Source organism: Leptosomus discolor, chromosome 14 (genome assembly GCF_034619465.1).
Source record: "Leptosomus discolor isolate bLepDis1 chromosome 14, bLepDis1.hap2, whole genome shotgun sequence".
Taxonomy (NCBI): domain Eukaryota; kingdom Metazoa; phylum Chordata; class Aves; order Leptosomiformes; family Leptosomidae; genus Leptosomus; species Leptosomus discolor.
The window spans coordinates 4,871,382-4,887,091 of NC_141404.1; the positions used below are offsets into that span (position 1 = coordinate 4,871,382).

Here is a 15,710-nt window from a genome sequence, read left to right on the forward strand (position 1 = left end):
CAGGAAGATCCTACATTCATCATTTCTGCCGCATGAACCTGGATTGTCCCTAACCAAAGGTAAATCCAGTACCTCTAAAAAACCCCATCCGAGTCACGCTACAGCTTCAGCTATACCAGCCCTGCCTGTGAAAGAAAGTCTCCTGGATATCTCAGTTTCCTCCAAAGTGTAGCTCCTTCCATTTGCCCTGTGTTCCCTGTTTAAGTTACGATAACGAAGACCTGGACCGTGGGATTAAAAGACACGATGTAACAGCATTTATTCATTTTCCCCAGTTGATTTTTCTGTGCTGTGTACATGTGTACAAATGCATGCGCTGGCTCCGTTTGCAGCAGTGAGATATTTAGCTCTGAAACATAAATGTACTTTGAAGCCAGATACAGTTGGCTCCACTTGGGGCTTTCTTTGCTGCAGTTGCAGAAGTAAGTTGGAGCAGCAGCAAACTAGAAAATGTAAACATTGCCAGCTGTCTCTCCAGAACCATGCCGCTCTGATTAATTTATGATGTTTTCAGAGAAAGACAGTGAAATGAAAAGGTTAAGTAGTCTTTAAAAAAATGTGCAGTAGAGTTTAAAAAAATGTGCTTTGCTTAGTTTTGAGCAATAGAATATTTAATGAATAATAATAAAATGAATTAGTGCTGGGTTTGATAGCTTCTACATCCTAGCCTTGAGACAGAAGAACAAAAGTGTAATCAGATTTGTTCATGGCGGCAGACTGAACAACAGGAGGGTGCGTGTCGCCTATTCTTGTTCTAAGCTTCAAAAGATGCTGCTGCAGAAATTGATACCATAACTAACAACTATTTCTGCGCCAGCCTCTCTCCAGCTGGGGTCACCATAAATACGGCACCGCCGTCGTGGCTGTGAGGAAGACATCAGCTATTCCAGTCCTGCGCTTCTCAGCTAGAGTTACTGAGGAGAACAGACTCAGCTGCGGGTTATCTGGGCTCTGTGAAATCACCTGTTTCACAAAGCATTCAAAGAAATGTCTAGTTAACTGTCTTATCCTGATTTCTGCCTCCGGCCTTCCAATGGAGGAATTTTAAAATGATCAGCAAGTTACATTTCATAAATACAGCCTGGATTCATGCACTAGATCCACAATAAGTAAAGGCACGAACGAATAGTGCCACTGACCCTCGGCTTCTGTAGAGGCTGGATGCGGCTACAGAGTCTGCATGTTCCTGAGAGTAATCATCATCTGTGCCTCCAAAGCTAACATTAAACTAGACACATTGTCTTCTTGACTTCAAGAGCATAAAAATACAGCAAGGTATGGTGTGCAGGCAATGTCTCTACACAGAGAGCTATAAAATAAAAGAACCAGCTTTCCAAGCCTCCCTTGTTTTGTAGTTTTGTTTCTTTTCCCTTGTGGCTTTCCTGTGCTCCACTTTTCACTTCTTTAACTTGAGTCAATTTTTCCCTCAAGCTAATTTGGTATGAACAGTCATCCTCCTGCAACTCCAAAAATATATTCTCTTCTTTCTTTCAAATGCCCTTTCTCCCTTTATGCATGTAGACCAACTGGCTTTCAAATGGCAAGAAACTGTCGGTGCCAACTTATTCCAGGAGAGGACGCTATAAAAAACTGTTAGCAATCATGACTGGGAAATTTTTCAAATCACCCCTTTCCTGGACAAATATTTAATATTATCTGGAGAATACTAAAACGTGCTGATACTTAAAAAAAAAAAAAAAAAAAAAAAAAAAATTTAAAAAAAAAATCAACCACTTTTCCTTTTACCTACCTGCTTCACCCACAAACACTTCCACTGGTGTACTGGTAGGGCTCTCACCAATTACGTTATATGCTGTCATTAGTACTTCATATCTCTTGTATTTCTTCAACTCTGAAAAAGTAAAATATTATATTCTATATTATTATTTGTAATATATTACAGATATTTTTTAGACTCCATTATCTTGATATCACCAGACTTCTCTCTCATGAAACGCAGCATTAGAGCAGTACACCAGTGCAATATCTACTTCCATCCTTCCTTAACTCATACATCATGGCAGCATTTGCATAACCATGAAAGACTTTTGCAATGAAACGGCAGGATTTTCCAGTGTTTCCTCACGGTGTTGCTCCAGCAAGAGGAATCACTCCTGATGGGTAACTAGCAAGAGGAATATCTCTAGGTCATTCTTAATGACAGAAAAAGGCAGGACTTTGCTTTGAATGTTCAACATGTGGGCTCCTTTTGATCTCTACTGGTAGGAATGAACACAGCTTCAAGCCTTTGCCTAAGCCCAGGGACTTTCATCTAGGGAGTCATTCAGCAACCGCGCTGCTCAGAAGTGTCACGGCTGAAGCAGGGTGCAGAAGATCTGCAGTGGGGAATCTGGAATCCCACTCAAAGTATTGCATGGGTATCTTTCTCCTTCCAAGTGACCACAGCCTGAACATCAATCACAAAGAGAAAGCAGAATTTGAAGTCTGGACTCCATTTGGCAACCAGGCAACCAATTTCTTTGCTGACGTGCAGAAACTACTTTGACAGATGAGGTAGAAGAGCAAAGCAGTGTGAAAAAAATCTAGAAAAACCCAATTGTCTAAGGGTAATTAGTAGATGTAAACGAGGGTGGAGTAAAATCATGTCAATGTCATTAGGTGAGGCAGCGCCTGAGCAGTTTCATTTCAGATTTTGCATTTTTAGGATGAAAGAATCAATCCTAACAGAAGTATTTACCGTCTAAAATATTTAACAGTGAAATTAGAGTAAGAGAGCGATCAATGATATAAATTACTGTATTTAAATGAGCATTGAATTGATTAAGACACGCATGGCCAGGGGTCCAAATTTCTCCTTTTGCCAATAATTTTCTCTGCTATCTGTGAATCAGATAGTACCCTTAACTCTGTGGCTCACAGTATGCCATCGGTTTGGTACTGTTCAATAAGCCTAATCATACAGGTTCATCTCATTTCAGTTTCACAGAAGCATTTACAAGTGTTGTGCTCCTGTATCTGACTCACAGTCCAGCATCATTCCCCAGTCTCAGGCATACTGTAAATGATATCCGATACATCACCAATTTTTTGATGTGATACCATTGAACTCAGATGGACTGCGAAACGTGTAGCTAGCAAATCAGCAATAATGATCCTAAGTCTCTAAACAAACAAAAAACCAGTAAGACAGATAGGATACAGTACTGGGCATCTTGTACAGGGAAACTTTAATTGCTGCTGTGAAAAGTCACAAGGGAGATTTTAGTGTTAACTGGATGTGGAAGAAAATGGAACACATGAGAGTTCATGCATGCAAGTTTCAGTGGGGATAGGGCTTCATTTTTTATTTTTTTTAGCCCATCACAATCTGTGACTCAAAAGCCTTGGGCAAAACCTATCTAGTGAACCATCATCACCACAAAGCAACTTGCCTTTTAACTCTGTCGAATGCTATTTTATTCATTTCCAATTGAAAACACCTCTGGAGATGCGCATAAATTCATTGGGCCCTCTCTAAACTGGCCTCCTACCCGATGGAATGCCTGAGCAACGCAATGCTTGGATCATAGGGCTAATGATGTGATACAGCTAAACTCAGATGGACTGCAAAATATGTAGCAAGTGAATCAAAATTCATTTAGCATCAGCAATACTAGGTTGTTACAGTCAATAATGTTTTACCTTCCCAGCAGCCACATTTTTACAACAGCTACCTACTTGCATCATCAATGTCCCTTGATGTAGGGAAAACAAAGGCTTAAAGAAAAAGAAACTCAAGAAAGCAGAATCATTAATCTATGTTGATTTCTGCTAGATCCACTGAGGAGAACCATAGGAGTTTGCCTATAGTGTATTTTGAACCATTACAAAGAGTCTCATCTAAAGGCAATGTGCACTTACGTGTTAATTCATACGTCGTTAATGCAGAGCTGCTGTTCACTGTCTTGAAGCTGCTTTGGGCTATTCAGGGTAAGCAAAGCAGAAAGCTTGTTACAGTGCAAGGAAATAGTTATTGCAAATGATGTACAGCAGAGACAGAGGCAAATGATGCAGCACGCACATACACAGTTTGAGCTTTAGGACTATACCTTGAAGGGCAATAAAATCACATCACTCTCTCGTAACACATCAAAAGCATCTCACTCGCATGGGGCTGTTTCATTTCCTCCTCAAACAGAGAATCTCACAAATATACAACACAGAAATGTTTTGACTCCTGGATTAAATGGAACAAATGAGTAAAACTGAAACAATTTCTAGAGGGAAACTCTCAACACTGTATTACGTCCTTATTTCTCAACATGCAAAATTCAAAACCTGAAGAGCTGCAGGGTAGAGACCTGGAACATGGGTCACAAAGAGCGAACACTTACAAGAGGACAGGACCCGTTCCTTTAAGTGTGTGTTGCATTTCCCACAGTTTCACTTATAGAATTTAATATTCTTGCTGTGAGCAAATTGTGATAATATGCTAAGCTGTGCAAAACCGCAGGCCAGTGAGGAACAGAGGTGTTCTATGGTGAGAATTGTCATATTATGAGGAGAAACAGGGAAATTTCTCTTAAAATGCACTTGTCTCCACCTGCTTCTCTCTCTCAGCTCCCTGGAGAGGTACAACATTTTTTTTCTACTCTACAGCTATTAGGAACATAGCTGCAGGGCCAGCCAAGAAGAGGGAAGAGAGGAAACCGGTAGGTTTCACAGGCTCCCTGGCTTGTGAGACTAGAGAGCACCCAAAGTTATTATTTCATAATATACATAGTCAGTCACTCAGCTTTTGTCCGGAAAAAACTGCTTATGCTTACTTACATCTCTAGGAGCTTTATATCTCTACTCTGTCCTGGTTAAAACTCTGTACAGTTTGAGAAGTCTCATTCAGCACTGACCATATAAGTGAGGTCAGAGTTAGGTGCTTATGTTATATTTAAAGCGCCCACTTTTTCCACACTTCTACAAAAATCACACTTGCTTTTGTAGAAATCACTTTTATGGATTCAGGGAGACATGGAAGATGATGTAAGATATTAAAATAGTCTCACCCAACTCTATTCTGCTGCTCTTAGAGTGAGCATTATCTTATTCTGAATATTCCACTCACATCAAACAGGACAAAAGCTGGTCCCTCCGTGAGCAGGTCTCATTGCTGGACCCTATCTGTCAGGCTACTGAGCGTTCACATCTTTGCCTCCCATCAACTCATTCTGCCTATTCTTCCCTCTGATTTCCTTTTTAGCCTTTGTCTAAAAATCCTTTTCATTTTTCTATTATTCCTCTCCCTCTCCGCTTTCTTTCCATGTGAGCCAAAAACCCCAGTGACTAACATGGCAAGCATACACCTTAAATTCTTGCTCATTTTTGCTATTTGCTTCCAAAATAGGGACAAACAATTTGAAATCATAAAAATTCTGTTTAAAATTTCTCCTTAGCTCTTTTCTTACACTGCAAAAACAAAACGTCAATTATAAAAACAATTTAAAAACAGCAAGAAAGAAAAAGGTTCCCAGCTGAGGCAAATGAAGTCTCTCTCTTTTTTTATCTGATGGCAGAACAAAGTATACCAGGGTAATCGTGAAATGGAGGTGGAAGAAAGCAGGAAATCAGAGGATACTTGGGGGATAGAACATCAATTCAAGCATGCTGGCATAGATTAGCATGTACCATTACAAGCGATGCTGATCAGACAGAACTTATTAGCATTTTTCAGCATCTTCACCCTGATTGTATAAAAGCTAAATTATCCCCAGCACTCTTAGACACAATTGAGTGTTATTTCCATGGGACAAGAGGGCATATTGTGTCTGGTATAATGACAGATTACCATTCTGGGATATTATAGGGTCTAAAACACAGGCTTACGTGTGAGCTCTGCTCTTAAAGCTGAAGGGTTCTGGATGGTTTTGGATTCTGTTCCAGATCCGCTGTCATAATCCAGCTCCCGATAGTAGATCCGGTATCCCAACAGCAAGCCGTTGAGACTCTCAGCTTTGGGTGGCTGAAAAACATTCATATGAAGAACGGGCTTGTTAAGATGTGCACTGCAACAAGCATCCATCACAACGGGCAGCAGCTGGCACCAGTCGTGTGTGAAGGGCCACAGTGAGCTCTGGTGAAAACAGCCATTAATGCCATAAAGGGTCAAAAGTTGAGTAATTTCAGAAGTTAAAGACAACTTTGATGATTTTACTCAGCTGTAGCAACTACAAAAGGCTCTTTACTTAAAAAATTGCCACCTGATGCACCATTCTAAGAGCTAAGCTCCTTTCTTTCTTGGTCCACAAAAACTTGTGTGCGATAAAGAATATAAATAAGCATGTCCCTGAAAATGCATGGTTCTGGCCACCAACAGTGGAACAGCAAAACAGTATTTCACTTTTTCCAAGATGAAAAGAAACAAATTATTTTGTTGAAGAGATAATTTCTTTAGTGGCTATTTTCCTTGGAGACTGTTCATAGAACATTCTTCATTTGGCATTATTTTACTCAAAGACAGATGAGAAAATAACACAGAATTGATGTATTCTGGCTTTAATTAGGCAGCTGAAAATAGGTCTAATAGTCTCAGTGAGGCATTTAGAGAGGAGTCACAGTATGATGAACTCTGGTGTGTTGCATAGGTGCAGTCCCACTGGCAAACCCAGGTCTCCTCCATAACACCTTGGAACAGTACGGTATATATGGCCATTGGGCTGGCTCAGATATGAGGTTTTTTTGGTCCTGCAACATGCTGGAAGATGCTCAAAGACATAGTACCTCAGCAAGGATTCTTCAGCAGCCCCTCGCATATTCCTTCAGATAAAGATATACAGCCAGTACACTGAAAAAGAGATTTTTGTCTGAATGGCTTGCTTAAATAGAGAGAAGCAAAGTCATTCTTCATGTTTTGAAAAAAAAACTTTCATGAGTCTAATACAGGCTAAGAAGTGCAGAGAAGAAAAGATGCCCTGAGCCATTCATCTTCTAGAGATTCTTGTACTGAAATTTAAGGGGCTGAGAGTATAAATGAAAAGGATTTTAATGACAATCTCGCCTTTAATCCAGAAAGATCCCTGGCAGTCTTGAGAACTTTACTAAAGAAAACCTGTCCATTGTGGAAAAATTAACCGCTGGTGTGAAACTCTGCCACAATAGAAGGTAATACCACAAGTCGTTTTAATGAAGAAAGTAAGAATATTTTTACAGGAAAGGAGGAAGCTATTTGGTAATAACCTCGCATTCTGCTTCCAGAAATGACAAGAATTTTCCATTACTTCATTATGATGGGAAGAGGAAAGAGAGGACTGTCCTGCTTCAGTGCAAAGGACTGCTTTGGGTGAAGGCTGAAGGAATTAAGTAGAAAGATTGCAGCTTATGGAAACAAAAAAAGAAAATCATGTGAATCGGAGCGTAAGAAAGCTACACAGCTACTAGGAAAAGGAGCAGACACTGCTCCTGCAAGAAGCTGCCTTCTTTTGCACTTGTCCTGCCTAGAACCTGCTGAAAGCAATCCAAATAGTCCCAAGATCTTGCTGTACTTTCTCTGCATTGTTGGAGAACCTCATTCATCACAGTTTTATGCTCGTTATTGTGCTCCATCCTTTGGAGAAGCTCTGACCAGCTTTCAGTATTAGTTAGCATCTGCATTACAGAATGATCTAGGGATACAGAACTGTGAGAGGCCTCAAGAACCATGAGGACTAGGCCCTCACGACTGCAGAAATTCAGCTTCTTAAAGTCCTTTTCACGAACAGAGCAACCTTCACCAGAAAACGAGCTGATTTTTTCTGCTTCCCAGTGTTCCTATTGGAAAGCTATTCCAAACCTCGCTACTTGGGAGGTTAGAAGCCTTCGTTTAATTTCTAATCTAAATAATTCATAGCTAGTTTATAACCATTTGCTTCTGTGCTAACATTGCCTTTTGGGTTAAATCGTTCTTCTCCCTATGGGGTGTTTATTCCCGTGATGTAATTTAAAAAGGGCAATCATATTCCCTCTCAGATTCCATTTTACAAGCAAATAAATCAGTCCGGTGTACAACAGCCTTTCCTAGTTGCAGAATGAGCCCCTTGTTCAAGGGACTGAGCAAATAGACCAGTCACAGAGACAACCTTCTCCAGGGCTGCCTGATGACACAATCACTCATGGACCAGTTGAAACGTTCTCCTCTGCAAGGTGGAGAAGATGAGATATGGTTTACTGCAATGACTAATATATCTACCATGATCTTTTTTTTTTTTTTTTTTTCTTTTCCAAAGTCCTGACTTCCCTCTTTTGTTTTCTGTATTATAGTGAAGTTGCTGTAGCCCTGATGGTGCTCTAGCAGAGAAGGGCTCCACATCACAGCAGACTCCCCGCTGTCCTGGCAAGTGGGAGTCACAATGCAAATCACGAGGACTGCCTTCTCCATAGGCAGGGTGAAGGGAGGCACTGTCCCACCAAGGTACATCTTGGATGCATCACCACAAAGGAGGAGAGAGGCTGCAAAGGACCAAAGCCTGTGTTCATTCACACAATGAAAAAAAATCACTGTGAACACTACATGGATTTGTATTTCAGTTAGTTATTATCTAGAAGGAAGGTGCTCTTGGAAAGATTCAATGTCTCTTTTCCTACTTTAACCATTAATAACTTTTTATTTTAAATGAAAAAAAAATGTTGAGGTGGAATATCCTACAGAATCTTGAAAGGAAAACACTACTGAAGCAGAGGAGACTGTTACTCCCTACTCTACCGTATAGCTGCCTAACAGAAAAAGCTTAATTCCATATTGGGGTACAACACTGATTTGTTGACAGCAAGCATTGTTTTCTTACACTTTCATGTGATTCTCCATTTTTTCCTTCCTTTAAATTTAAGACAGGAAAGCTCAGAAAATAAATGGCTTGAAAACTGTTTTTCTCCTTGCCATGGAAATGATGATTCTTTCCTGAAAAGGGTACTCTGCTAAAAGGTCAGGTCTTCCCCTTCCTGTCTGTCTTTCATGGACAAAACTCTGCTTTTGATGTAATGGATTATTTAGGATTTTGTAGGAAGGCCTGAGGGATCTGCTGAAATAGGTAAAATGATTATGAGTGGCAGGCCGTAATGTTGTACAGAAGTAAGAGAAACATTTTTGTGCTGTTTAAAAATAAATAAATAAATAAAAGACTAAAATGTAAGTTTGAATGTTTGTTATCTCTAAGGTAGAAGCTGAACAGTACATGATCCTGATGTTAACTGTAACATCCTCCAGAACATTTGAAATAACCTTGCATTATTGATACAACAGACCTCAATGGAAATTACTTATTTTCTTCCTACTTTAAATTTAAAAATAATGGACTGATTGGACCAAGCAGCTGAAAGCACAGATAGTGCATCTAGAGTTTGTTTTGTGAATTATTAACACAGCTCAAAGTTAAAAATTTAGCTTTGCTTGGAAATCTACTCTCCCATTTAGCTTGACTGCTGTTTTCAGTTTACATTATTTCTTAGACACTGCTGTGAAACTTCCTCCTAATTGGAGGCTATTGTGGGACTTGAAGATTTTTGTTTATTTGAAAAATATAGTACGGATGAATTACCAGGACCTATTAATATACATGTGGTAATGACATATAATCACCCACAACTCCCTCGAGATGACTCTGGCACAACCAGCCCATTTCATTTTCATGAAATAAAAAGCATCCAATTACCTAAACAACCACCTATTTCACATTAACTACACACCAATAATCAGTCAATTGGGGGAATGTTTATTTCTGCAGTACATCGTGCCTCACATCCTCTTTGAATACCTTTTTTTTTTGTCACCGTGGGCTTAATTTGTAGGTGGGGTGGTAGATTTACATCTCTCTATAATTCCTTTGGTAAAACTGCTCAACATGTCTTCTATTTGTTCAACACGCTGTAAGCAATGTTGTTGCTTAGTATTATGCTGCGTGAACTTGGGCCAGCAACCCAGCAGTACAGCCAGGCATATTTTTAAAGTGCTGCTGCATAGCAATAAACAGACCCTCATACATATATTTTTTTCCAAAAATGCAAGGAGCCCCATCTGTACTGTAAATGTGCATGTACATTTTTCACTGTAGTGCAATCTGTCCAAAGTTATCCTTATTATCCGCGTGGGACATTGTCTCGGGAGCAGGGTGGGCAGAGGTTTTCCAGGGTAGGTTACGGATAACGCGCAGTACCCCACTGGGTTCCCTCTATTAATGCTAACTCTGCAAAATGAAGCCTTAGGCACTGGGTCACAGAATGTTCCAGCATCTCCTGGGAGGCCAGTCTTGAAAGATAAAGGAAGGCAGAGGAAATGCCTATATAAAACTCAGGCTTGGCACAAATACTTTCACATCCAACTCAGAGATGTTACAGAGAGCTCGAACTTCCTTTCTTTTCTCTGAAGAAATCTCAATTTTTAGCCCTCAAAGAGCCAAAAGGACATGTGGAGCTCCTCAAAGGTATGAACAGGATCTCAGACACAGCGTGTGCTTCTGATTATTTCAGCAGCTGAAGGAGGCAGCATGTGATGCGAACGAAAGCGCGCTTTTGATTACCTGATCTTTACCAATGTTGCACTCTGTTGAATGTTTTCAATGTAAAGATGCACCTCTATCGATACCAATGAAAGGACAGGAGAATCTGTACAAGTCATGACCTTGGGCATCGCTACAGAAATTCCTTTGCCTCCCAAGCTTTCCCTCATGGAGCACAAAGTAAAAGCAACTGCCAGAAATTTCCATCCATCACTAATATGTATGCCTAAGTCAGGAAAATAAGAAAGTAGCTGCAGTTCTTCAACTTTACCACAATACTACCAGCTCAGAAAAACGTCCCTTGCAACGTACCATTAAGGCCAACAATCAAAGCAACCACAAATTGTTCCAGAAACATCAAAATTTTTCATTTTACCTACCTGCCACTGGACAAGGACAGATGAAGTTGTGTGGGGAGTTACTAACACAGAACTGGGTGGTTCACCTGGAACTAAACAAGAAAAAAGAAGGTAACCAAAGAAGTTATAGCAACAGGCTGGAAAAGGGGCAGCTATTATTCATCAGATTCTCTTTCTTCACTGCTGAAGAAAATCTTCTATCCCAGCTACTACGTGGTGGGTCTCAAAAGCAATGCGGTGGATATGAATACTGCAATCCAGGCAGAAGCCAGCCACTTCTCGTACATCTACTTGTGGCCTTGGCAACTTGAGCAGGAATAAGAGAAAAGCTGAGGGCATAAATCTGGAGGAAGCTGCAGCATGCCAACTTCTCACGAACATTTGAAAAGGAATTAAACCAGCTGCGTGTGTGCTTGAAAGTATAAGCAAACCGCTCCCAAATTTTCCATGATATTTTTGCCACAGCTGGGGCAAGCCCACCTTGGTTTTAGGAGCCTGTGTCACATAGTCAGAGATTGTTTTAGTTAGGACAGCTTGATTTACCACAGGTTAACCCATTCCTGTGCCCATGGCCTATAGCACATACACACACACACCATAGCAGCTCAAATGCGAAGAAGGGGAGGCTTATCAGGAGCTGACAGCCCTCCACGGTGCAATGCTATAGCAGCAGCACCAGGTTTGCTCAGCAGAATAAATGTTCAGTTTGTCAAGGAGGTGAAAAGCTTTCGCAGTGTTTCCCCGTTGTATTGTGAGGGGGCCAAGCACGATTCTGGATTCACTGTAGTTACATTCAAAGAGAATTGAAAATAAAATTTTAAATTCCGAAACGGTGAGTCAGTGCTGCCTTGTTAGTACCAGTTACAGCCTGCACTGATACAGCAGCTGTTTTTCAGTAAGGTTGAGAGTCAGGATGTCTTTAAAAGGCTGCTAGGCACATTATTCAAGTATTACATGGGTTCTTGTGTAAGTTCAGATGCTCCTGAGCTCTGTCTTCTCCTTTTCTGATTTCAAGATCACATTCTTTAAACATTCCTTTGCCAATTTTTTTTCTATTTTTACACCTCAATATCATATTTAGCTAGTCATTCCTTGAGCTGTACGAAATACTGGCTAATTCCTAGCACCATAAATATATATATCCCACTATTACCGCATTTCGCAGGCTAAGGGTAAATACTGATGCTTTTTCACACTTTGCAGAGCTCCTTTCTCCAGGCAAGACATCAGAGCTACTTCTGCATTCAGGCATTGACTTTATGCAATCAAGGAATTAGAAGCTGATCTCTAAGGCTAAAAATAAAAGCCTTGTCAATGTCATTCACAGTTTATTAGCCCTGATCTGCAGGATTAAATGCTCATGTTTCCAGGAGCTTCCTACTCTTTCTTACTTATACCTCAGCAATTTTGCCATATTGCAGACTAATGTGGATTGTGAGTGAAAACAATTGAAGAAACTTCTTCAAATGTATGCATGGTTCTGCATTTATTTTTAATGATCTCTTGTAAATTATTAAATTTCTGCAAAGATAATAGTTAGTGCAGAGTTTGGAAGCCAATCAAAAGAGTTTAATTCCATTTTGAGACTCCTGAAAGTATGATTCATTATCGGAGGGCACAGCAGGACACTTAGGGCTGCCTGTTTTAACTCAGCCACATCTCATTACTACCTATATCAATCTCCTATGAACAAAATTGCATTGGCTGTTGAATTTTCACTCCACAGTCCCAGTGGAGAACTCATTGCAGCGGGTCCAGCAAACCCAGGAGCGCTGGGGAACGCCCATCCCACGGTGATGCCCCCAGCGTACGTCTCCTCCTCGCTTACCATCCTGCAGAGTTGTGACCGCCTCAGTCTCCACGCTGAAGTCGCTATCTCCGATATCGTTGGTTGCTTTCACTCGCAGTTTGTAAGAGGTGAACGGGTTCAAGCTGTGGAATGTAAAAAATAAGGCTGAGGGATGAAATCTCCCCACATCATCACAACTTGTCTCAGAACGAGCTTCTACAGAGAACCTGCCCCTTGGCAACTAAAGTCGTTGAGCAGTTTGTCTCTTCTCCACATCGCCTTTTCTTTGCAGCCTCCCTCAGCTTCCCCGGGACATGGGGGTGCTGGTACCCTCGCTGCCATCAGCACCTTCTCAAATTTCCATTGGCCTGAGTTCCCAAAAACACACACGGCTTCGTAGCTGAATCGGGCTCCAGAAAACAGCCATGAAGTTGCAGTTCACGGAGCAGCCTATGACGGGCTTGCTGGAGAGGACAAGATGTGCTGTTACTTGAGTTGCATGGCTATGCAAAACTTGGCTTTCAAGGTGCTTTGCCTGAGATATCCTCAAAACAGGTCTGTGGGTCAGCTCCTCCTCAGCACATGGATGGGGACGACAGGTAGGGAGGAGGCAGGTAACGTGCCCACAGTCAGGCAGTGCGCAGCAGGCACTGGAATTCAGAGAGCCAGCCTTCTGACTAATCCTCCAGACCACAGCATTTGCTCAGTGCATTTTATTCCTACTGAATTCCAAATTAATGCTATTACCTGGATTATTTAATAACGACAGTAACAACAGGTTCCCTGCAGCTCTTTTATCTATGCAGTGCTTTAAGTTATGCAAAGAGCGATTTCCAACTGACATAACCTTCGCAAAGATTCTTCTGTCTTGGCTTGGCAGGGGAAGGTGTGGGGGAGGCTGCCTTTTGAGTCACATGTGGAGGCTAGAAATGCAGAGCTGTAAGTTACAGGGGATTTAGCTAATTAATTGGTAGTGTCTAGCCATCAGCCGGCAGATGTAACACTTGACTACAAACCCAAGTAAAGTTACTTGTAAGGAATGATTAAACATCAAGGGATAATGCATTCTGATGGACAGCACTCTCATTACACATGTACTGCTCTTCTGGACTTTCACAGGAAAATGCTTTTAGCAAGGGGTAGAAGAAATCTTTTTCAGTAGTGCCACCCTGTTAGGACACTGTTACTTACCTACAGCAATGTGAATAATTTGAATCCTCTTTCTCGATCTTTTGTTTTCAGTAATGCTGATGTCAATTCTAAATGATATGCCTGGTTCCCTTGATTTTGCAGGTTTTGACTGGAAAGATACTGGGTGTAATTCAAGATGGGGATAACACCTCCCAGGCCGAGGAATCAGGTCTATGTTTGTACCTACAATTATCAAGTTTTCTCTTTTCTGCGCAGTTAGATGAAAGGATAGCAATGTAGCTGTATCTTCTGGCATATGACCAGTGAGCTGCCATATACCATAGCCATTGGCGTTTTTAGAGCAGACCTGAAAAATCTGTATCTGAATGTTTTAAATACTTGATTATCCAAAAGCTCACGGCCTTTTAGAAATAGTCGGATTTGTACTACTAGCTCGTCAACAGAGGAAATGGACAGCAAAACAAGTACCTTCTCATAGACACTGAATTGCTTTCACAGATGTTACAAGGACTTTAATTACAACAGCATCGCTGAGAATATAATGAAGCCTGAATAACAAAGTTTAAACATTCTGTTGCTATCTATAAATTTCAGTATGGAAAATACAGATAAAAATGGTTCTTATTTCATCTGGAAAAGCTTGTATAGACATAATTGCAATGCAGCATTAAGAATGGATTTTAACTTCAGTCACTACTGAAAGGATTTTTAACCAGTTGTATTTTACAGAGCATTGTGTAGCTACATATGGTTTAGCCTGAGTAGCGTTATCTACGGTGCTGAGCTTTCAGGAAGGCCTTCAAAGATGCACTGCAATCCAACTTTAATTAGATTTATTGCATGACCTTCAGCAAGTCTCTCAACTGTTGTTCACAACACCACCTCTAAAATGGGAGCAGTGACCTCACTTAACCTCTCTCTCCCCAAAAGACTGTGAAGCTGAGTGATGCTTGCTTTGGTTTCCTAACTGGTGGAGGTGGAAAGTGTGGGAATTTGTACGCTAGCCTGGGATCATACGGTACCTTTCAATAATGCAGGATGTTGCCTCGTGGCTGATGGAAGCGGAGTAGGTTTGCCAGTCTCCGTTTGGCAGTTCTCGCACTTGTACTGTAAAATATCGTATTGGTGAAGATCCATCACTTCCAGGGACCCACTTCAACAGCAGACTCCGTGACGACACATCACTCTGGGGGGTCATCACCTGCCTGGGAGGTGCTGGTCGTTCTGCAATTAAAACCATAATTTGGTACTGCTTTGAGAGGAAATTCAAGCTAACACAAAACGTGACAGCCTGATCAGATTTTCATAGTGGTAATGCCACAGGAGATTGAACTTTTGGATTTGCTGCATGAAGTATACAAGCCATCCCATTCCTGAACCTTTTACTGCCAAGAGGAGCAATAAAACTGATTCTTATCTCCCCACATAAAAGGTCACCACTGAGTATATGCCTTCCTAGGGGCAGACCTCAAACTTGGGGGGGGGTGTCTTAGCCTGGGAGGTTAAGGAAGAATCATTAGGACCAGCAGCCAAGCAAACCAAGGAGATCTTTAATGAAATTCAGATAAGCTTCTAGCTGCAATTGCTCTTTTGACAGAATTTGCCTGTAAACTAGTTCACTTTTTAACCTGTGCTTACTACTTGGTATCAAGGGACTACGTTCTTTCTGTGATATGCAGCACCCTCTTCCACCAGCTGCTCCCCAGCCAAGGCATGAAGAAGAGGAAGGGATGAGCTGGAACAGGCTGTTGTGTAGTGGAGTCCAAGTGCATAACCTACAGCCGATACGGAATTCCTGCACCAGTTCTCGCTGTCAAGGAACTGGGAACCGTCAGCAGCTCCTGCTGCTGCTCCCAAACCCCAGCCTGGAGACAGTGCGGACCTGCTGCAGTTCCCTTCCAGACCTCCCCAATTCTTCCCTTCATACCCACTAACCTTGAACCTGCAAAGTCA

At 41.3% G+C, this 15,710-nt stretch overlaps 1 protein-coding gene across 3 annotated transcripts in view; it reads right to left on the reverse strand.

The window, feature by feature from the left end:
• SDK1 (sidekick cell adhesion molecule 1) overlaps positions 1-15,710 on the reverse strand; it is a 409,863-nt gene that overhangs the window by 41,092 nt on the left and 353,061 nt on the right. For 2 of the 3 annotated variants that reach the window (XM_086472871.1, XM_086472870.1), the window contains exons 30-35: positions 14,780-14,981; positions 12,645-12,748; positions 10,838-10,908; positions 5,818-5,953; positions 3,862-3,921; positions 1,751-1,852 (exon numbers count right to left, since the gene is read on the reverse strand). In XM_086472871.1, the coding sequence (XP_086328997.1) occupies positions 1,751-1,852; positions 3,862-3,921; positions 5,818-5,953; positions 10,838-10,908; positions 12,645-12,748; positions 14,780-14,981 (675 nt within the window). The remainder of the gene's footprint in view (positions 1-1,750; positions 1,853-3,861; positions 3,922-5,817; positions 5,954-10,837; positions 10,909-12,644; positions 12,749-14,779; positions 14,982-15,710) is intronic. The other variant, XM_086472872.1, reaches the window with a different exon arrangement.